Source organism: Bos indicus, chromosome 3 (genome assembly GCF_029378745.1).
Source record: "Bos indicus isolate NIAB-ARS_2022 breed Sahiwal x Tharparkar chromosome 3, NIAB-ARS_B.indTharparkar_mat_pri_1.0, whole genome shotgun sequence".
Lineage (NCBI taxonomy): Eukaryota > Metazoa > Chordata > Mammalia > Artiodactyla > Bovidae > Bos > Bos indicus.
Genome location: NC_091762.1, coordinates 12,976,798 through 13,000,597, shown reverse-complemented (window position 1 = coordinate 13,000,597; position 23,800 = coordinate 12,976,798). Strand labels below are relative to the sequence as shown.

Below are 23,800 nucleotides of genomic sequence, written 5' to 3'. Positions count from 1 at the left end.
ATTACTAGAACTAATCAATGACTATAGTAAAGTTGCAGGATATAAAATCAACACACAGAAATCCCTTGCATTCCTATACACTAATAATGAGAAAACAGAAAGAGAAATTAAGGAAACAATTCCATTCACCATTGCAACGGAAAGAATAAAATACTTAGGAATATATCTACCTAAAGAAACTAAAGACCTATATATAGAAAACTATAAAACACTGGTGAAAGAAATCAAAGAGGACACTAATAGATGGAGGAATATACCATGTTCATGGATTGGAAGAATCAATATAGTGAAAATGAGTATACTACCCAAAGCAATTTATAGATTCAATGCAATCCCTATCAAGCTACCAACAGTATTCTTCACAGAGCTAGAGCAAATAATTTCACAATTTGTATGGAAATACAAAAAACCTCGAATAGCCAAAGCAATCTTGAGAAAGAAGAATGGAACTGGAGGAATCAACCTACCAGACTTCAGGCTCTACTACAAAGCCACAGTTATCAAGACAGTATGGTACTGGCACAAAGACAGAAATATAGATCAATGGAACAAAATAGAAAGCCCAGAGATAAATCCACGCACATATGGACACCTTATCTTTGACAAAGAAGGCAAGAATATACAATGGATTAAAGACAATCTCTTTAACAAGTGGTGCTGGGAAAACTGGTCAACCACTTATAAAAGAATGAAACTAGAACACTTTCTAACACCATACACAAAAATAAACTCAAAATGGATTAAAGATCTAAACATAAGACCAGAAACTATAAAACTCCTAGAGGAGAACATAGGCAAAACACTCTCTGACATACATCACAGCAGGATCCTCTATGACCCACCTCCCAGAATATTGGAAATAAAAACAAAAATAAACAAATGGGACCTAATTAACCTTAAAAGCTTCTGCACATCAAAGGAAACTATCAGCAAGGTGAAAAGACAGCCTTCAGAATGGGAGAAAATAATAGCAAATGAAGCAACTGACAAACAACTAATCTCAAAAATATACAAGCAACTCCTACAGCTCAACTCCAGAAAAATAAATGACCCAATCAAAAAATGGGCCAAAGAACTAAATAGACATTTCTCCAGAGAAGACATACAGATGGCTAACAAACACATGAAAAGATGCTCAACATCACTCATTATCAGAGAAATGCAAATCAAGACCACTATGAGGTACCATTTCACACCAGTCATAATGGCTGCGATCCAAAAGTCTACAAATAATAAATGTTGGAGAGGGTGTGGAGGAAAGGGAACCCTCTTACACTGTTGGTGGGAATGCAAACTAGTACAGCCACTATGGAGAACAGTGTGCAGATTCCTTAAAAAACTGGAAATAGAACTGCCTTATGATCCAGCAATCCCACTGCTGGGCATACACACTGAGGAAACCAGAAGGGAAAGAGACACGTGTACCCCAATGTTCATCGCAGCACTGTTTATAATAGCCAGGACATGGAAACAACCTAGATGTCCATCAGCAGATGAATGGATAAGAAAGCTGTGGTACATATACACAATGGAGTATTACTCAGCCATTAAAAAGAATACATTTGAATCAGTTCTAATGAGGTGGATGAAACTGGAGCCTATTATACAGAGTGAAGTAAGCCAGAAGGAAAACACCAATACAGTATACTAACACATATATATGGAATTTAGAAAGATGGTAACAATAACCCTGTGTACGAGACAGCAAAAGTGACACTGATGTATAGAACAGTCTTATGGACTCTGTGGGAGAGGGAGAGGGTGGGAAGATTTGGGAGAATGGCATTGAAACATGTAAAATATCATGTATGAAACGAGATGCCAGTCCAGGTTCAATGCACGATACTGGATGCTTGGGGCTAGTGCACTGGGACGACCCAGAGGGATGGTATGGGGAGGGAGGAGGGAGGAGGGTTCAGGATGGGGAGCACATGTATACCTGTGATGGATTCATTTTGATATTTGGCAAAACTAATACAATTATGTAAAGTTTAAAAATAAAATAAAATAAAATAAAAAAGACTCAATATGGATTTATAGTAAGGTTATTATTAACGGTAGTGGAGACAAATCCATATTTCATAGGGTATTCTTGAATTTTTGTGAGTTTGAATTTCTTACTTCAAAAATTAAAGCAAGGACATTTAGACTATTTACATTATCCTTCTATTTTAAAGCAATATTACAACAAACACCTGTGTCTGTTAGAAATATACTTGGCAACTAGTAAGAGAGATCTCATCATAACCTAAACAACTTTGAATTTTTTTCCCAATATTTTCCCTCCATCTCCAAATGTCAAATTTTACCAATATATACACTATTTCTAATTTGATGCTAAGATGTAAATTTCCTCCTCCAAGATTCCTTTCTAGATTTATACTTGGAAATTTCTAAACATGTTATTTGTATTTCAGTTTTTGGTGAGTTTCTTGTCCAGCATAATTCAGTCACCAATTTTGCCTCATAATGTGCTGACAACTTAATCAGGTGTAGGAGAGGGTCAGCTGTCTTCTTCTTGTTCTTTCCCTTACATGTGTTTTCTCTAGTTCACACATGTCAGAGGAGCTTCTTACCTTAACCACTCTATTCTGGTTAATTCAGTGATGTTCATGCCTCCTCAAGAGCAATCATCTGAAACTGACCCAGCAAACGAGAGTGCCACTCTCAACCCTGGCATTTCTCTTGAGATAATTCACTCACCTGTGACTGCCAAACAGCCCAAGTCGGGGTGTCAAGGGAATTCTATTACGTACTATGAGTGGGTTCTTCTTTCTTGTTGTAAATAAAAATATAGATAGAAAATTCTTCTGTTTTATTCTTCTGTTTCAATGCATCATCTCAGGTAACACACTTTGGAGACTACTACTTTATCTAAAAAGTTAATCTATTTTTTCTCATTATATTTTAAAATGCACAGACAAACATATCCAAGGGGAGCTATAGAAGAGTGCTTATGATCAATTAAAAAAAATGGACAGAGGAACTGAATAGACATTTTATAAAGAAGACATACAAATGGCCAACAGGTACATGAAAGACATTCAACATCCCTAATCATCAGGGTAATGCAATCAAAATTACAATAAGAAACCATTTCACATATGTTAGAATGGCTATTGTCAAAAAGACAAGAGACAGTAAGTACTGGTGAGGCTCTGGAGAAAAGGAAACCCTTGTCCACTGGTGGTGTTGTTTAGTTGCTAAGTTTTGTCTGACTCTTTTGCAACCCCATACATAGACTGCCAGGCTCCTCTGTCTATGGGATTCCTCAGGCAAGAATACTGGAGTGGGTTTCCATTGCCTTCTCTAGACAGTCTTTCTGACCCACGGATCAAATCTGAGTCTTCTGCATTGCAGGTGGATTTTTTTTACCACTGAGCCACCAGGCAAGTTCTAGTCACTGTTCAGTCAGTTCAGTTCAGTTCAGTCACTCAGTCGTGTCCGACTCTTCGAAACCCCATGAATTGCAGCACACCAGGCCTCCCTGTCACTGTTAGTGGGGATGTAAATTGGTACAGTCTTTATGTAAAACAGTATAGAACTTTATCAAAAAATTTAAAATAGAACTGCTATATCATCCAGCAATTCCACTTCTGGGTATATATCTGAAGGAAATGAAATCAGGATCTCAAAGACATATTTGCCCCATCCCCCAACTCCATGTTCATTTCAGTCAAGACATGGAAACACCTAAATGCCCATTGGTGTATGAACAGATAAAGAAAATATTCTGCCATAAAAAGAAGGAATTTTTGCCTTTTGTGAGAACTTGGTAGACCTTGAAGGCTATATGATAGGGGAAATAAATCAGACAGAGAAAGCAAGTACTGTATGATCTCACTTATATGTAGGATCTAAAAAAAGCTGAACTCATAGAAATAGAGAGCAGAATGGTCATTGTCTGGGCTGGCAGATGGGGAGATGTTGGTCAAAAAGTACACATTTTAGATAATTAAGATGAATAAATTCTGGAGATCTACTGCATGGCAAGGTGACTGCAATGAACAATACTGCATAATATACTTGAAACTTATCAAAAGAATAAATAAATCCTAAATTTTATCATCACAGACACACAGTCATTATGTGAGGGGTGAGAGATATTAACTATCCTCATTGTGGTAATTACTTTGCAATCATACATGTATCTCATGATCATGTTGTGTACTTTTAAACTTACATATACTACATGTCAATAATATCGTGGTAACCTGGAAAAATAGAATGTTTATGATGGTTAGATTTATGAGGTGTGATAACAAGTGATTCTTTATTCTTCTGTACAATTTTCTATATTTTCCAAATTTTAAATAATCAGCATGGATGATTTTTATCAGAAAAAAAGCCTCTAATTTTTTACTTTCTGCTTTGACTCATCAGGCAAGGAGAGACTCTAGTGCAGAGAGGGTCAGAGAGGGGAGGGGCGGAGAGCAAGCAGAGGAGGAGCCAGAGGTCTAACACAGTCAGCAGGCAGTCATGGATTCCTTAGGCAGCAGCTGGCTCCCCACCCAGACACTGATTCTCCAAATCAGTCTCATTTTTGGTGAGTAACAGGACAGGTGGGGCTGCTCCTGGGACAGGGTGGTGAAAGGCTGAGTCAGATGTGAGGAGGACTGGTAGGCAGCTGAAGCTTGCCTGGTACCAACATTCTGTTTCTCAAGCTTCTTTGAGGGTTGAAGGGGAGGAAAGAGGGATGAGGGCCTTTCTGGAATGTCTGCAAGTTCCTCAGGATGGGAAAATCACCATCAAACCCTTACTTCAAAAGGCAATTATTAGCCCTGCTTTGTGGGGCTGCTGCTGCTGAAATGATTAGAGCAGTCTCATTATTCAGATTCTGGTTTGGCAAAATTATCTCCACAATCTCAGGCCCTTCTCTCCATCCCCTACCCCGACCCCCACCCCCCAGACTTCTTCCGTCTTCTCCTTACAGCCTGAGGGGGACATGTGGGGTGAGTGAGGGGCCGGGACAAGCTCCCATTGCCCCATATTCAGGGACATCTGAGCTGTGGGGACATCTGCAGAGGTGGAGGGTAGTGGGGTTGGGAGGTGGTGGAGGAAGTGGGATCCTGACCTCTCATATGATGACCTTTATGTGCGTTTACAGCTCATGACCTTAATGTATGGTTACAGTTGTTTTCAACTCCGCAGAGGCTGAGATAAGGCTGCAGATTCTGTCTTGTGTGTGGATTGTGAGCTGGCCCCCTGACTTTTTACCTCAACCTTTTTATGGTGCAAAGTAAGGTTGAACTCTGCAGTCAGACCCATTGGGTCACAAATTCTGGTCCTGCCCCATATTGGCCATAAAATCTTCAGCCAATGTATATACCTTGGGTCAAGTGGGCTTTACCTGTCTGAGCTTCAACTTCTTTACTTGTAAAATGGATAGAATAACACCCAACTTCATGTGTCATTTGGGAAATTAAATGAGACAGAGCACATTCTGACTAGTGTCTGACGTAGGGGCACAGAATACTCAAGTACATCATGTTATACTTTTCTATCTTGATGAAAGATTTGCAAAGAGACATTTAAAAGAAAAAAGTATTGTTTTACTGTTTCGTAATTGATGGTTTTATCATAATCCAACAGTTTAAAAAGAGAAAAGATTTTCCCTTTGGAATCAAAGGGGTTGTAGTCACACAGAGATTGCACACTTTCCTAAACTCCTCACCCACCTCCACCTCCAGGACCGTGTTTTGTCTCAGACTGCAGAGACGCTGCTGATGAGGGCTGCATGGCCCTCATTGTCCTAACCCTCCCCCCCCCCCCCCCACTCCCCACAGAGAACTCTGACCTCTTAATTCAGGGATAGGGGAACCTCTGATTTTTAAAAGAAACTACTCTCCTTTCCCTATTTCTGACCCTTTCTTCCCTCCCCAACCTCTAGGAAAATGATCCCATTTACATTTTTCAGCAAGGAAACAGCTGCTCCATTACTGCCCTCCACAATCTGAATTCTTTTTCCTTTTTTTAGTCAGCAAATGTTAAAATTACCTCATTAAGGTCATGGAGTTTGTGTGACCAGTGAGCAGTTTAGGTTGTCCTGATTTTTTTGGCGGTGGGGAGGGATGTAGTTACATCTAGGCTGGTCCCTCTGTGCATCCAGAGCTCTTCCCCTGTTCTGCCATTACAGCGCTTCACAGTGTTCTCAGAGAGCTGTGTAGGTGGGAGGGCAAGGGCAACACAGGAAGCCATCTGCCCATCTGCTCTCTGTCTGTGCACTTTAGTTGCCAAACAACCACTGAGGGCTGGAAGTCCCCCCAAAGAAAGTGCAGCTGTTCCTGCCTTGCCCAAACAGGCATCAGCCGAATTATAAGCAGACTGAGAGCAACAATAACAAAGCTGTGTGTACATAAGTCCCACTTGAGAGGGGAGGGCAGGTAGCTGGGTGGGTCCCAGTGGCTCTAGCCACAGTGTCCTTTACATTCCTAAAACAGTGACAAAACAAGAACTCTTTCCTTTAAATGCATCCGGGATTAAAGCTGATTCAGGCAGTACTGGTTTCATACTTTTAAGAATTGATGTTGATTGAACTAGTGAGTGCTTGTCCTTCATTTAAAATTATAATTTCAAGACATTTAAAGGATACGGCGTCATATCATCATATTTAATTTCAGTTCCTTGAAAATTTGCAAGAGAAAGTTTTATGGGTGTATTTTTTCATGTGCCCTTAAGGCAGGGCACACAGGATGTTTTCGTCTATGTGAGAGATGGAAATGACCTCATTTACATTCTTATCAGCCTTTCAGTCATTGTGGGATTTGATCCTTTTCTGTATGTTCTAATGGATTCCAGAAGCTGCACTAGAAAAAGAATTGGAAATCAGGAATTGGGATCTAGGGATAGTGGCACCGACTTTTCTCTAGTCATTTTTCTCAGTTTTATTGTTCCCTGATCATGTAAAGTATATTTTCTGTAGCCTGAAAGAAATAACTTATTAAATTTCTTTAAATATAAGAGAGAGAGAACAAACAAAAAGCCAAAAAAGTGAAACAAAAACAAAAAAGACTCGACAGTCAGGCAGCTTGCAACCACACAAATAAACAGATCTAAGATTGCCGGGAGAAATATCAATAACCTCAGATATGCAGATGATACCATCCTTATGGCAGAAAGTTAAGAGGAACTAAAATGCCTCTTAATGAAAGTGAAAGAGGTGACAGAAAAGGTTGGCTTAAAGCTCAACATTCAGAAAACTAAGATCATGGCATCTGATCCCACCACTTTATGGCAAATAGATGGGGAAACAGTGGAAACAGTGTCAGACTTTATTTTTTGGGCTCCAAAATCACTGCAGATGGTGACTGTAGCCATGAAATTAAAAGACGCTTACTTCTTGGAAGGAAAGTTATGACCAACCTGAATAGCATATTGAAAAGCAGAGACATTACTTTGCCAACAAAGGTCCGTCTAGTCAAGGCTATGGTTTTTCCTGTGGTCATGTATGGATGTGAGAGTTGGACTGTGAAGAAAGCTGATCGTCGAAGAATTAATGCTTTTGAACTGTGGTATCGGAGAAGACTCTTGAGAGTCCCTTGGACTGCAAGGAGATCCAACTAGTCCATTCTGAAGGAGATCAGCCCTGGGATTTCTTTGGAAGGAATGATGCTAAAGCTGAAACTCCAGTACTTTGGCCACCTCATGCGAAGAGTTGACTCATTGGAAAAGACTCTGATGCTGGGAAGGATTGGGGTCAGGAGGAGAAGGGGACAACAGAGGGTGAGGTGGCTGGATGGCATCACTGACTTGATGGACGTGAGTTTGAGTGAACTCTGGGAGTTGGTGATGGACAGGGAGGCCTGGCGTGCTGCAGTTCATGTGGTGGCAAAGAGGCAGACATGACTGAGCGACTGAACTGACTGACTGACTGAAGCTTTACAGCTGTGTGGAGCTCTTGCAAAGTCTCTTCATTAAATTGCTGCTGCTGCCGCCAAGTCACTTCAGTCGTGTCCGACTCTGTGTGATCCCATAGACGGCAGCCCACCAGGCTCCCCCATCCCTGCGATTCTCCAGGCAAGAACATTGGAGTGGGTTGCCATTTCCTTCTCCAACGCATGAAAGTGAAAAGTGAAAATGAAGTCACTCAGTCGTGTCCAACTCTTAGTGACCCCATGGACTTTAGCCCACCAGGGTCCTCTGTCCATGGGATTTTCCAGGCAAGAGTACTGGAGTGGGATGCCATTGCCTTCTCCACATTAAATTGCTAGTCTCTGGAAATTCCCTCATTCCTATCTTTTCCTGAACTCTGACTATTTGCTTACTCTTTAGTGATTTACTTCCCTCTTCAAAAACACCAAACATTGCTTTGCAGTGTTTTGTCTGAAAGAAAATGAAACCGATGAATCACCGCCACCAGCACACCAGCAAGATCTTGTGTCTCCAGTCTTTTAAAACACTTCCTTGAAAACCTAAATACCCAAAAGAAGAAATTAAAAACAGGAAATAACCATGTATACAAATAAATAAAACTCTATTCTGCTTAACTTTATGCAAATATATTGAAAACTGAGATGCAGTGACTCTAGAAAAATATAATTTACCAATACTGAATCCAGAAGAGGAAAATAATCTAAGCAGATAAATTACCTGCTATGGAAACACAGTCCTGTGTTTCTCCTCTATTCTCTACTGCTAGCACACTACTTCTGATGCTAGATGTAAGAGTTCTTTTCCCCACACCAAGCAATTTTGTCATTTACCAGTTACCACTTGGGCTTCCTACAATTTGCCTCAGTTATAACACTATCTCCTGTCAGATCAGCTTGTCAGATCCCACAGACTAAAGGTTCAATCCCTTATTCTCTCCCAACTTCAGACACTGGTAACAAGTCCAGGTTAGCTGTGCTGTTGACACACTGGCTATAGATTAGAGGTTCCCATGATCTTCTTGTCAGGTTTGATTAATTTGCTAGAGCAGTTCACAGAACAACAGGAGATCAGTCTACTTACTAGATCACTGGTTTATTATATAAAAACATAATTTCTGAACAGCCAGATGAGCAAGATGGATCAGGCCAAGTATGTGGGAAGAGGTGCTGAGCTTGCATGCCCTCTCCTGTGTGTGCCACCCTCCAAGCACCTACCTGGGTCCACCAACCCAGAAGCTCTCCTAGCCCCATCCTTTTGGGTTTTTATGGGAACTTCATTACATAGGCAGAATTGATTGAATCACTGGTCACTGATGATTAAACTCAGTTGCTAGGCCTTCTCCCCTGTCAGCATAAAAGAGCATGGGACTGAAAGTTTCAACTTGCTAATAGGCTTGGTTCCCTCCCATCCCAAGGAGCTTTCCAAAGTCACCTAATGAATATAAATTTCAGTTGTGGTATGAAAGGGGTTTGTTAGGAATAACAAAAGATACCCATTTCACCTTGTTGCTCTGGAGCTAATTCAGGAACTGGGAAAAATATTCAGTTCAGTCATTCAGTCATGTCCAACTGTTTGTGACACCATAGACTGCAGCATGTCAGGCCTCCCTGTCCATCACCAACTCCTGGAGCTTACTCAAACTCATGTCCATCGAACTTGTGATGCCATCCAACCTGCTCATCCTCTGTTGTCCCCTTTTCCTCCTGTCTTTAATCTTTCCCAGCATCAGGGTCTTTTCAAATGAATCAGTTCTTCACATCAGGTGGCCAAAGTATTGGAGTTTCAGCTTCAGCATCAGTCCTTCCAATGATCATTCAGGACTGCTTTCCTTTAGGATGGACTGGTTGGATCTCCTTGCAGTCCAAGGGACTTTCAAGAGTCTTCTCCAACACCATAGTTCAAAAGCATCAATTCTTCAGCGCTCAGCTTCCTTTATAGTCCAACTTTCATATCCATACGTGACTACTGGAAAAATCATAGCTTTGACTAGACGGACCTTTGTTGGCAAAGTAATATCTCTGCTTTTCAATATGCTGTGTAGGTTGGTCATAACTTACCCCTGGAATGCTTACGTAGGAAGCTGCGAAGACTTTAGGAGCTATGTCCCAGGAGTAATAGACAAAGAGCCAAATACATATGTTTTTCAAATAAATCATAAAAACACATTACCTTATTTTAAAAATAGGCTAAATTGTCTAAGACCTACTCTTTAAAAGGTAACAGGCACAGCAGTTTCATAGATTAATTATAACCAAAGTTTACACAACAGATGATTCTACCTTCACCACTATAATTTAATAGTATTATACTAGTTAATACAGTTAGATCTGTGTTAAATATGATTAACAAAAGCAACTTAGGTGATCAACTTTATTTAATGCTTCATGAAGTGGCCATTCTCCATTTCCAAGGGTCCAGAAAACTGCAAAATAGGATGAGTGGCAGAAAGCTTTTATAGGATAAAGAATAATGAATAAGGAAGAGAAAAATAGAAAATAAACAAGGAACAAGAAAATAAGTGCAGAGCCCACAGTTGGTCTGGTGTTTAGGGATTGGCTGACAGGATATTTCATTTTCTTGTCAAGCGGAACATTTATAAGAATATGAAAGTTACTTAAGTTTGGGTTTGAGCCATACCCCAGACAGGAGTGGCTCAATCGTGAGCCTAGAAATATATTTCAACAGACCAGAGAAAGAAGTGAGATATAAAATTTCAAAGAAGAGCATTCTATTATCATAATATATAGATGATTTAATTTTGTACTTGAAAAATCCAACAGAATCCATAGAAAAATTCATACAAATAATAGAATTCAGAGGGATGGTATGGGGAGGGAGGTAGGAGGTGGGGTTCAGGATTGGGAACACGTGTACACCTGTGGGGGATGGATGTTGATGTATGGCAAAACCAATACAATATTGTAAAGTAAAAAAAAAAAAAATAATTAAAAAAAAAGAATTCAGGAAAAAGGTTGTACACAAAATTAAATAAAGAAATAAATGAACATATTCAGTTCAGTTCAGTTCCTTTCAGTTGCTCAGTTGTGTCCGACTCTTTGTGACCCCATGAATCACAGCATGCCAGGCCTCCCTGTCCATCACCAACTCTCAGAGTTCACTCACACTCACGTCCATCGAGTCAGTGATGCCATCCAGCCATCTCATCCTCTGTCGTCCCCTTCTCCTCCTGACCCCAATCCTTCCCAGCATCAGAGTCTTTTCCAATGAGTCAACTCTTCGCATGAGGTGGCCAAAGTACTGGAGTTTCAGCTTCAGCATCATTCCCTCCAAAGAAATCCCAGGGCTGATCTCCTTCAGAATGGACTGGTTGGATCTCCTTAGGTTACATAATACTAATAACCAGAAAGACATGATGTCAGGAAAACAAAATGCCTAACGTGTAAACATACGGAGAAATGTGTCGAAGATACATGACAAAAATATAAAGTGCTATAGAAGCACACAGAATAATTATTGAACACATATTAAAAAGTGGAAGTGAAAGTGTTAGTCACTCAGTCGTGTCCCACTTTTTTGTGACCCTATGGACTGTAGCTTGCCAGGCTCCTCTGTCCATGGAATTCTCCAGGCAAGAATACTGGAGCAGATTCCCTTTTCCAGGGGATCTTCCTGACCCAGGGATCAAACCCAAACAGGCAGATTCCTTACCCTCTGAGCCACCAGGGAAGCCTGAACAAATAGAAAAACATATCATATGACCCAATCGGAAGATTAAATTATAAAAAATTGGTTATCCTGAAATTAATCTGTAGATTAAATGTGATCCGACTGAAGCAACTTAGCAGCAGCAGTGAAAAATTACCAATGAAATTTTTGTTTTTAAATCCAGATTGTTTATATGGGAAGTTATGAGGCAAGAACACTCAGAAACATTCTGAAAAATAAGCATAATTGAGGGAATAGGTCTACCAGATGTTATAACATCATAAAACTACAGATGTTAAAGCAGCAGAATGTCAGCACGTGAATAGACACAGTAAGTTCAGAAAAGACACAATAAATTATTTTGAGACAATTGGCTAGCCATAAGGGAATAAAACATTATATTCATACCACGTATCTTGTATCAAAATAAATTCTACACGGACCAAAGATTTGAATATATCTGGAAATTTCCTCTGGAAATGGATAATAGTGATAGTTACATGATATTGTAAGACACTTAAGACACTGATGTGTACACTTCAAATGTTTAAATGGTAAATTTTATGTTATGTATATTTTTAAAATTTTTAAATGGAAGAATAATTGCTTTACAGAATTCTGTTGTTTTCTGTCAAACTTCAACATGAATCAGCCATAGGTATTCATATATCCCCTCCCTTTTGAACCTCCCTCCATCTCCCTCCCCACCCCATCCCTCTAGGTTGATGCAGAGCCCCTGTTTGAATTTCCATAGCCATACAGCAAATTCCTGTTGGCTATCTATTTTACATATGGTGATGTAAGTTTTCATACTACTCTTTCCATACATCTCACCCTCTCCTCCCCTCTCGCCATGTCCATAAATCTATTCTCTGTCTGTTTCTCTCTCCTTTGCAGCCCTGTAAGTAAATTCTTCAGTGCCATTTATCTAGATTCCATATATATGCATTAGAGTATATTTATCTTTCTGACTTACTTCACTCCGTATAATAGGTTCTAGGTTCACCCACCTCATTAGAACTGACTCAAAGGTATTCCTTTTTATGGCTGAGTAATATTTTTTGTGTATATACACCACAACTTCTTTATCCATTCATCTGTCAATGAACACCTAGGTTGCTTCCATGTTCTAGCTATTGTAAATACTGCTGCAACGAACAATGGGATACATGTGTCTTTTTCAATTTTGGTTTCCTCAGGGTATATGCCTAGGAGTGGGATTGCTGGGTCATATGGTGGTTTTATTCCCAGTTTTTTAAGGAATCTCCATATCATCTTCCATAGTGGCTGTATCAATTTACATTCCCACCATCAGTGCAAGAGCATTCCTTTTCTCAGCACCCTCTCCAGCATTTATTGTTTGTAGACTTTTGGATGATGGTCATTCTGCCCGGTGTGAGGTGATGTCTCACTGTAGTTTTGATTTGCATTTCTCTAATAATGAGCAATGTGGTTTTTTTAATGTGTTTGTTAGCCATCTGTATGTCTTCTTTATTTTTTTTTAGACCAGTGAGCCTATTTTATTTTATTTATTTTTTTAATTCTATTTTTTTCTAATTTTATTTTTAAACTTTACAATATTATGTTAGTTTTGACAAATATCGAAATGAATCCACCACAGGTATACACGTGTTCCCCATCCTGAACCCTCCTCCCTCCTCCCTTCCCATACCATCCCTCTGGGTCGTCCCAGTGCACTAGCCCCAAGCATCCAGTATTGTTCATCGAACCTGGAGTGGCGACTCGTTTCATACATGATATTATACATGCTTCAGTGCCATTCTCCCAAATCTTCCCACCCTCTCCCTCTCCCACAGAGTCCATAAGACTGTTCTATACATCAGTGTCTCTTTTGCTGTCTCGTACACAGGGTTATTGTTACCATCTTTCTAAATTCCATATATATGCGTTAGTATACTGTATTGGTGTTTTTATTTCTGGCTTACTTCACTCTGTATAATAGGCTCCAGTTTCATCCACTTCATCAGAACTGATTCAAATGTATTCTTTTTAATGGCTGAGTAATACTCCATTGTGTATTCTTTAGAGAAATGTCTGTTTAGGTCTTTTCCCCACTTTTTGATTGGGTTGGGTGTTTTTCTGGCATTGAGTTGTAGGAGCTGCTTATACATTTTGGAAATTAATCCTTTGTAAGCTGTTTCATTTGCTATTATTTTCTCCCATTTTGAGGGTTATCTTTTCACCTTGCTTGTAGTTTCCTTTGCTGTGCAAAACTTTTAAGTTTTATCAGGTCCCACTTGTTTACTTTTGTTTTTATTTCCATTACTCAAGGAGGTGGGTCATAGAGGATCTTGGTTTGATTTATGTCAAGTGTTCTGCCTATGTTTTCCTCTAAGAGTTTTATAGTTTCTGGCCTTACATTTAGGTCTTTAATCCATTTTGAGTTTATCTTTGTATATGGTGTTAGGAAGTGTTCTAATTTCATTCTTTTACATGTTTCTTTCCAGTTTCCCCAGCACCATTTATTGAAGAGGCTGTCTTTGCCCCATTGTATATTCTTGTCTTGTTTGTTAAAAATAAGGCACCTATAGGTGCATGGGTTTATCTCTGCGCTTTCTATCTCATTCCCTTGTTCTATATTTCTGTTTTTGTGCCAATACCACACTGTCTTGAACTGTAGCTTTGTAGTATAATCTGAAGTCAGGAAGGTTGATTCCTCCAGCTCCATTCTTCTTTTTCAAGACTGCTTTGGCCATTTGGGGTATTTGTGTTTCCATATGAATTGTGAAATTTTTTGTCCTAGTTCTAGTTCTGTGAAAAATGCCTTTGGTAATTTGATAGAGATCACACTGAATCTGTAGATTGCATTTGGTAGTATAATCATTTTCACAACATTGATTCTTCCTACCCAGGAACATGGAATATCTCTCCATATGTTTATGTCATCTTTGATTTCTTTTGTTAGTGTCCTATAATTTTCTGTGTACAGTTCTTTTGTCTCCTTCAGTTCAGTTCAGTTCAGTTCAGTCACTCAGTTCTGTCCGACTCTTCGTGACCCCATGAATTGCAGCACGCCAGGCCTCCCTGTCAATCACCACCTCCTGGAGTACACTCAAACTCATGTCCATTGAGTCGGTGATACCATCCAGCCAACTCATCCTCTGTCGTCCCCTTCTCCTCCTGCCCTCAATTCCTCCCAGCACCAGAGTCTTTTCCAATGAGTCAACTCTTCACGTGAGGTGGACGAAGTAGGGGAGTTTCAGCTTCAGCATCATTCCTTCCAAAGAACACCCAGGACTGATCTCCTTTAGAATGGACTGGTTGGATCTCCTTGCAGTCCAAGGGACTCTCAAGAGTCTTCTCCAACACCACAGTTCAAAAGCATCAATTCTTCGGTGCTCAGCCTTCTTCACAGTCCAACTCTCACATCCATACATGACCACAGGAAAAACCATAGCCTTGACTTGATGAACCTTTGTTGGCAAAGTAATGTCTCTCCTTTTGAATATGCTATCTAGGTTGGTCATAACTTTCCTTCCAAGGAGTAAGCATCTTTTAATTTCATGGCTGCAATCACCATCTGCAGTGATTTTGGAGCCCAAAAAATAAAGTCTGACACTGTTTCCCCATCTATTTCCCATGAAGTGATGGGACCAGATGCCATGATCTTAGTTTTCTGAATGTTGAGCTTTAAGCCATTTTTTCCACTCTCCTCTTTCACTTTCATCAAGAGGCTTTTTAGTTTCTCTTCACTTTCTGCCATAAGGGTGGTGTCATTTGTCTCCTTAGGTAAGTTTATTCCTGCATATTTAATTCTTTTTGTTGCAATGGTGAATGGGATTGATTCCTTACTTTCTGTTTCTGATTTTTCATTTTTAGTATATAGAAATGGAAGTGATTTCTATGTATTGATTTTGTATCCTGCAACTTGCCTAAGTTCACTGATTAGTTCTAGTAATTTTCTGATACTATCTTTAGGGTTTTTTTTTAATGTACAACATCATGTCATCTGCAAACAGTGAGAGCTTTACTTTTTCTTTTCTGATCTGGATTCCTTTTATTTCTTTTTCTTCTCTGATTGCTGTAGCTAGGAGTTCCAGATATTATTATTAATTATATAATTAATAAATTAAGTGTAATAATATTAATTAAATAATTAAGTGGAATAATATTATTCCACTATGAATAATAGTGGTGAAAGTGAACACCCTTGTCTTGCTTCTGATCCTAGGGGGAATGCTTTCAGTTTTTCACCATTGAGATAACATTTGCTGTAGGCTTATTATATATGGCCATTACTGAGGTAGGTTTCTTTCTTTTTTTTTTTTTAAACTTTACAATATTTTATTGATTTTGCCATACATCAACATGCATCCACCATGGGTGTACAAGTGTTCCCAATCCTGAACCACCCTCCCACCTCCCTTCCCATACCATACCTCTGGGTCATCCCAGTGCACCAGCTCCAAGCATCTTGTATCCTGCATCGAACCTGGACTGGTGATTCATTTCTTATATGATATTATACATGTTTCAATGCCATTCTCCCAAATCATCCCACCCTCTCCCTCTCCCACAGAGTCCAAAAGACTGTTCTATACATCTGTGTCTTTTTTGGTGTCTCGCATACAGGGTTATCATTACCATCTTTCTAAATTCCATATATATGCATTAGTATACTGTATTGGTGTTTTTCTTTCTGGCTTACTTCACTCTGTATAATAGGCTCCAGTTTCATCCATGTCATTAGGCTGATTCAAATGTATTCTTTTTAATGGCTGAGTAATACTCCATTATGTATATGTACTACAGCTCTCTTATCCATTTATCAGCTGATGGACATCTAGGTTGCTTCCATGTCCTGGCTATTATAAACAGTGCTGTGAGGAACTTTGGGGTACACGTGTCTCTTTCAATTCTGGTTTCCTTAGTGTGTATGCCCAGCAGTGGGATTGCTGGGTCATAAGGCAGTTCTATTTCCACTTGTTTAAGGAATCTCCACACTGTTCTCCATAGTGGCTATACTAGTTTGCAGTCCCAACAACCATGTAACAGGGTTCCCTTTTCTCCACACCCTCTCCAGTTTTTATTGCTTGTAGACTTTTGGGTCACGGCCATTCTGACTGGAGTGAAATGGTACCTCCTTGTGGTTTTGACTTGCATTTCTTTGATAATGAGTGATGTTGAGCATCTTTTCATGTGTTTGTTAGCCATCTGTATGTCTTCTTTGGAGAAATGTCTACTTAGTTCTTTGGCCCATTTTTTGATTGGGTCGTTTATTTTTCTGGAATTGAGCTGCAGGTGTTGCTTGTATATTTTTGAGATTAGTTGTTTGTCAGTTGCTTCATTTGCTATTATTTTCTCCCATTCTGAAGGCTATCTTTTCACCTTGCTTATAGTTTCCTTTGTTGTGCAGAAGCTTTTAATTTTGATTAGGTCCCATTTGCTTATTTTTGCTTTTATTTCCAATATTCTGGGAGGTGGGTCATAGAGGATCCTGCTGTGATGTATGTCGGAGAGTGTTTTGCCTATGTTCTCCTCTAGGAGTTTTATAGTTTCTGGTCTTACGTTTAGATCTTTAATCCATTTTGAGTTTATTTTTGTGTATGGTGTTAGAAAGTGTTCTAGTTTCATTCTTTTACAAGTGGTTGACCAGTTTTCTCAGCACCACTTGTTAGAGAGATTGTCTTTTCTCCATTGTATATTCTTGCCTCCTTCGTCAAAAATAAGGTGTCCATAGGTGCGTGGATTTATCTCTGGGCTTTCTATTTTGTTCCATTGATCTATATTTCTGTCTTTGTGCCAGTACCATACTGTCTTGATGATTGTGGCTTTGTAGTAGAGCCTGAAGTCAGGCAAGTTGATTCCTCCAGTTCCATTCTTCTTTCTCAAGATTGCTTTGGCTATTCGAGGTTTTTTGTATTTCCATACAAATTGTGAAATTATTTGCTCTAGCTCTGTGAAGAATACCGTTGGTAGCTTGATAGGGATTGCATTGAATCTATACATTGCTTTGGGTAGTACACTCATTTTCACTATATTGATTCTTCCGATCCGTGAACATGGTATATTTCTCCATCTGTTAGTGTCCTCTTTGATTTCTTTCACCAGTGTTTTATAGTTTTCTATATATAGGTCTTTAGTTTCTTTAGGTAGATATATTCCTAAGTATTTTATTCTTTTTTTTTGCAATGGTGAATGGAACTGTTTCCTTAATTTCTCTTTCTATTTTCTCATTATTAGTATATAGGAATGCAAGGGATTTCTGTGTGTTGATTTTATATCCTGCAACTTTACTATATTCATTGATTAGCACTAGTAATTTTCTGGTGGAATCTTTAGGGTTTTCTATGTAGAGGATCATGTGATCTGCCAACAGTGAGAGTTTTACTTCTTCTTTTCCAATTTGGATTCTTTTTATTTCTTTTTCTGCTCTGATTGCTGTGGCCAAAACTTCCAAAACTATGTTGAATAGTAGTGGTGAAAGTGGGCACCCTTGTCTTGTTCCTGACTTTAGGGGAAGTGCTTTCAATGTTTCATCATTGAGAATAAGGTTTGCTGTGGGTTTGCAATATATAGCTTTTATTATGTTGAGGTATGTTCCTTCTATCCCTGCTTTCTGGAGGGTTTTTATCATAAATGGATGCTGAATTTTGTCAAAGGCTTTCTCTGCATCTATTGAGATAATCATATAGTTTTTATTTTTCAATTTGTTAATGTGGTGTATTACATTGATTGATTTGCAGATATTGAAGAATACTTGCACCCCTGGGATAAAGCCCACTTGGTCATGGTGTATGATCTTTTTAATGTGTTGTTGGATTCTGATTGCTAGAATTTTGTTAAGGATTTTTGCATCTATGTTCATCAGTGATATTGGCCTGTAGTTTTCTTTTTTTGTGGGATCTTTGTCAGGTTTTGGTATTAGGGTGATGGTGGCCTCATAGAATGAGTTTAGAAGTTTACCTTCCTCTGCAATTATCTGGAAGAGTTTGAGTAGGATAGGTGTTAGCTCTTCTCTAAATTTTTGGTAGAATTCAGCTGTGAAGCCGTCCTGACCTGGGCTTTGTTTGCTGGAAGATTTCTGATTACAGTTTCAATTTCCATGCTTGTGATGAGTCTGTTAAGATTTTCTATTTCTTCCTAGTTCAGTTTGAAAAGTTGTATTTTTCTAAGATTTTGTCCATTTCTTCCAAGTTGTCCATTTTATTGACATATAATTGCTGATAGTAGTCTCTTATGATCCTTTGTATTTGTGTGTTGTCTGTTGTGATCTCTCCATTTTCATTTCTAATTTTATTGATTTGATTTTTCTCCCTTTGTTTCTTGATGAGTCTGGCTAATGGTTTGTCAATTTTATTTATCCTTTCAAAGAACCAGCTTTTGGCTTTGTTGATTTTTGCTATGGTCTCTTTTGTTTCTTTTGCATTTATATCTGCCCTAATTTTAAAGATTTCTTTCCTTCTAGTAACCCTGAGGTTCTTAATTTCTTCCTTTTCTAGTTGCTTTAGGTGTAGAGTTAGCTTATTTATTTGACTTTTTTCTTGTTTCTTGGGGTATGCCTGTATTGCTATGAACTTTCCCCTTAGGACTGCTTTTACAGTGTCCCACAGGTTTTGGGTTGTTGCGTTTTCATTTTCACTCATTTCTATTCATATTTTGATTTGTTTTTTGATTTCTTCTGTGATTTGTTGGTTATTCAGCAGCGTGTTGTTCAGCCTCCATATGTTGGAATTTTTAATCGTTTTTCTCCTGTAATTGATACCTAACCTTACTGCATTGTGGTCAGAAAAGATGCTTGGAATGATTTCAATTTTTTAAAATTTACCAAGGCTAAATTTATGGCCCAGGATGTGATCTATCCTGGAGAAGTTTCCGTGTGCAGTTGAGAAAAAGTTGAAATTCAGTGTTTTGGGGTGAAATGTCCTATAGATATCAATTAGGTCTAACTGGTCTATTGTATCATTTAATGTTTGTGTTTCTTTGTTAATTTTATGTTTAGTTGATCTATCCATAGGTATGAGTGGGGTATTAAAGTCTCCTACTATTGTTGTGTTATTGTTAACTTCCCCTTTCATACTTGTTAGCATTTGTCTTACATATTGCGGTGCTCCTATGTTGGGTGCATATATACTTATAATTGTTATATCTTCTTCTTGGATTGATCCTTTGATCATTGTGTAGTGTTCTTCTTTGTCTCTTTTCACAGCCTTTGTTTTAAAGTCTATTTTATCTCATATGAGTATTGCTACTCCTGCTTTTTTTTTGGTCTCTATTTGTATGGAATATATTTTTCCAGCCCTTCACTTTCAGTCGGTATGTGTCCTCTGTTTTGAGGTGGGTCTCTTGTAGAGAACATATATAGGGGTCTTGTTTTTGTATCCATTCAGCCAGTCTTTGTCTTTTGGTTGGGGCATTCAACCCATTTACGTTTATGGTAATTATTGATAAGTATGATCCCATTGCCATTTTCTTTGCTGTTTTGGGTTCGAGTTTATACACCGTTTTTGTGTTTCCTGTCTAGAGAATATCCTTTAGTATTTGTTGGAGAGCTGGTTTGGTGGTGCTGAATTCTCTCAGCTTTTGCTTGTCTGTAAAGCTTTTGATTTCTCCTTCATATTTGAATGAGATCCTTGCTGGGTGCAGTAATCTAGGCTGTAGGTTATTTTCTTTCATCATTTTAAGTATGTCCTGCCATTCCCTCCTGGCTTGAAGAGTTTCTATTGAAAGATCAGCTGTTATCCTTATGGGAATCCCCTTGTGGGTTATTTGTTGTTTTTCCCTTGCTGCTTTTAATATTTGTTCTTTGTGTTTGACCTTTGTTAATTTGATTAATATGTGTCTTGGAGTGTTTTGCTTTGGGTTTATCCTGTTTGGGACTCTTTGGGTTTCTTGGACTTGGGTGATTATTTCCTTCCTCATTTTAGAGAAGTGTTCAACTATTATCTCCTCAAGTATTTTCTCATGGTCTTTCTTTTTATCTTCTTCTTCTGGGAATCCTATGATTCGAATGTTGGAGCATTTAATATTGTCCTGGAGGTCTCTGAGATTGTCCTCATTTCTTTTAATTCGTTTTTCTTTTTCCTCTCTGATTCATTTATTTCTACCATTCTATCTTCTACTTCACTAATCCTATCTTCTGCCTCCTTTATTCTACTATTTGTTGCCTCCAGAGTGTTCTTGATCTCATATATTGCATTATTCATTATATATTGACTCTTTTTTATTTCTTCTAGGTCCTTGTTAAACCTTTCTTGTATCTTCTCAATCCTTGTTTCCAGGCTATTTATCTGTGATTCCATTTTGATTGCAAGATTTTGGATCATTTTCATTATCATTATTTGGAATTGTTTATCAGGCAGTTTCCCTATCTCTTCCTCTTTTGTTTGGTTTAGTGGACATTTATCCTGTTCCTTTACCTGCTGGGTATTCCTCTGTCTCTTCATTTTGCTTATATTGCTGTGTTTGGGGTGGGCTTTCTGTATTCTGGCAGTTTGTGGAGTTCTCTTTATTGTGGAGTTTCCTCACTGTGGGTGGGGTTGCATCAGTGGCTTGTCAAGTTTTCTTGGCTAGGGAAGCTTTTGTCGGTGTTCTGGTGGGTGGAGTTGGATTTCTTCCCTCTGGAGTGCAATAAAGTGTCCAGTAATTAATTATGAGATGTCAGTGGTTTTGGAGTAACTTTGGGCAGCCTGTATATTGAAGCTCAGGGCTGTGTTCCTGTGTTGCTGGAGAATTTGTGTGGTATGTCTTGCTCTGAAACTTATTGGCCCTTGGGTGGTGCTTGGTTTCAGTGTAGGTATGGAAGCATTTGATGAGCTCCTATCTTTTAATGTTCCCTGGAGTCAGGAGTTCTCTGATGTTCTCAGTATTTGGACTTAAGTCTCCTGCTTCTGGTTTTCAGTCTTATTTTTACAGTAGTCTCAAGACTTATCCTTCTATTCAGTACCGTTGATAAAACATGTAGGTTAAAGATGAAAAGTTTCTCCACAGTGAGGGACACCCAGAGAGGTTCACAGAGTTACATGGAGAAGAGAAGAGGGAGGAGGGAGTTAGAGGTGACCCGAATGAGATGAGGTGAAATCAAAAGAGGAGAGAGCAAGCTAGCCAGTAATCACTTCCTTATGTGTGCTCTATAGTCTGGACCACTCAGAGATGTTCATGGAGTTATACAGAGCAGAGAAGAGGGAGGAAGGAGACAGAGGTGGCCAGGAGGATAAAAAGTGGGCAATTAAAAGGAGAGAGGCAGATCCAGCCAGGAATCAGTTCCCTATGTGTTCCCCACCGTCCGGAACATGCTGGTGATTCACAGAGTTGGGTAGAGAAGAGAAGGGGGAGGGAGGAGACAGAGGCGACCTGGTGGAGAAAAAGGAGAGTCCAAAGGAGGAGAGAGCAGTCAAGCCAGTAATCTCGCTCCCAAGTAAAAATGGGTACAGAAGATTGGGTTCTTAAAGGTTCAAAATTGATAACAAATACCAAAAAGCAAAGATTAAAAATCTAGAGTAGAGTTGGATTTTCAAAAATACAATATTAAAGAAAAGAAGAAGAAGAAAAAAAACAAAGTCACAAAAATTATATATGAAGTAATAGTAGGTTATAAAAATGAAAATTAAAGGAGTAATAGAGGACTTAAAACTTTAAAAAAGTTTAAAAAAAAAAAAGAATGATCATAAAAATAGTAAAAATATATCTAAGAATTTCTTTGGTGTCATTGTGGGCAGTGTGGGGTCAGTTCATTTTCGGATAGTTCCTTGGTCCGGCTTATATTTCTCAAGATTAATAGACCCCTTCCTATGTAGTTGGTACTAACTACAGGGTTTTAATCTATTGCACCTGTCTCTTCCAAGGCGGTTCCCTCTGTTTTAGCTTCTTCTGTTTCCTGGTCTCTTCAGTGTCTGATTTCTGCTCTAACACAAGGAGGGGCGGTGGTGGACACTTTTTTTAGGCTCACTTGTTCAGTCGCACTGTGGGGAGCGAGGGACACTGCAAACAAATAACACTGGCGTGTGCTCACAGTGTCTCAGCCACACTAGGCCTGCCCTTGCTCATGGCGTGTGTGCCCTCCCTGCCCACAAAGCTCAGGCTTTAGGTTGCTCCACCGGGAACCATCAGAGGCCGGCCCTGGGCTGCATGCACCTCCCAGGTCTAAGATGCTCAGGTTCAGGGACTCAGGTAGTCCTCAGAGGCGCAGCTCGGTTGGGCCTGCATTTTGTGCCCTTCCCAGGTCTGAGCAGCTCAGGTGATGAGGTGTTTGGCGAGCGCGGTCACTGTGACTTATCACATCTCCCATCTCTGCTGCTCGGTTTTCTGGGTGTACAACTGGCGCACCTTCTCAGGCAGATGATGACTGTCTAGAACCCCGAGAAGTCTTAGTTAGCAATGAAGCCTGCTTGCAGTTTGGTATATAATGTCTCTCTGGGGCTGTGATTGCCTCCTTCCAGCTCTGGCTGCCTGTCACCGGAGGGGGATGGTCTGCAGCCGGCTAATTCTGTTCAGTCCTTTGTTCCGTGCGCGGTCCTGGTGGTGTCTTAGGGCTTTTCTCATGGTAGCTATCCCACAGTCTGGTTTGCTATCCCAAGTTAGTTCGCTCTGATTACCCTCAGCGCATTCAGGCCCAATCCTTACTCTAAGCAATGCAGCCCACACCTCCCTGCCCAGCCCCCGCTTGCTAGTGGCAGATGCAGGCATCTGCAATGCTTCTCCACTGGGGGAGTTACCGTTGGGCTCATAATCTGTGGGTTTTAATTATTTATTTATTTTTCCTCCCTGTTATGTTGCCCTCTGTGCTTCCAAGGCTCACCACAGACTCAGCAGTGAGATTGGAAACTTCTCTCTTTTTAAGACTCCATTCCCAGGACGGAGCTCCGTCCCTACCTCTTTCGTCTCTTTTTTTGTCTGTTATATTTTTTCCTACCTCTTTTCCAAGACAGTGGGCTGCTTTTCTGGGTGCCTGATGTCCTCAACCGGCATTCAGAGGTTGTTTTGTGGAATTTACTCAGCATTTAAATGTTCTTTTGATGAATTTGTGGGGGAGAAGGTGGTCTCCCCATCCTATTCTTCTGCCATCTTAGGACTTCCTCCGAGGTAGGTTTCTTCTATGCCCATTTTTTGAAGAATTTTAATCATAAATGGATGCTAAATTTTGTCAAAGGCTTTTTCTGCATCTATTGAGATTATCATATGGATTTTAATCTTTCAGTTTGTTAATATGATGTATCACACTGATTTCCATATATTGAAGAATCCTTGCACCCCTGGAATAAACCCAACTTAGTCATGGTGTATGAGTTTTTTGATGTGTTGC

The 23,800-nt window shown here is 39.4% G+C and overlaps 1 protein-coding gene across 8 annotated transcripts in view; it reads left to right on the top strand.

Annotated features, from left to right (window-relative positions):
- Positions 1-4,431: 4,431 nt before the first annotated feature.
- The window catches only part of LOC109579134 (CD48 antigen-like), a 90,406-nt gene continuing 71,037 nt past the window's right edge, over positions 4,432-23,800 (top strand). For all 8 annotated transcript variants that reach the window (XR_011565281.1, XR_002183781.2, XR_011565282.1 and 5 more), the window contains exon 1: positions 4,432-4,546. Coding sequence is in view for 5 of the 8 variants with exons in the window: in XM_070784190.1 (XP_070640291.1) it covers positions 4,480-4,546 (67 nt within the window). In the remaining 3 variants the exon portion in view is untranslated. The remainder of the gene's footprint in view (positions 4,547-23,800) is intronic.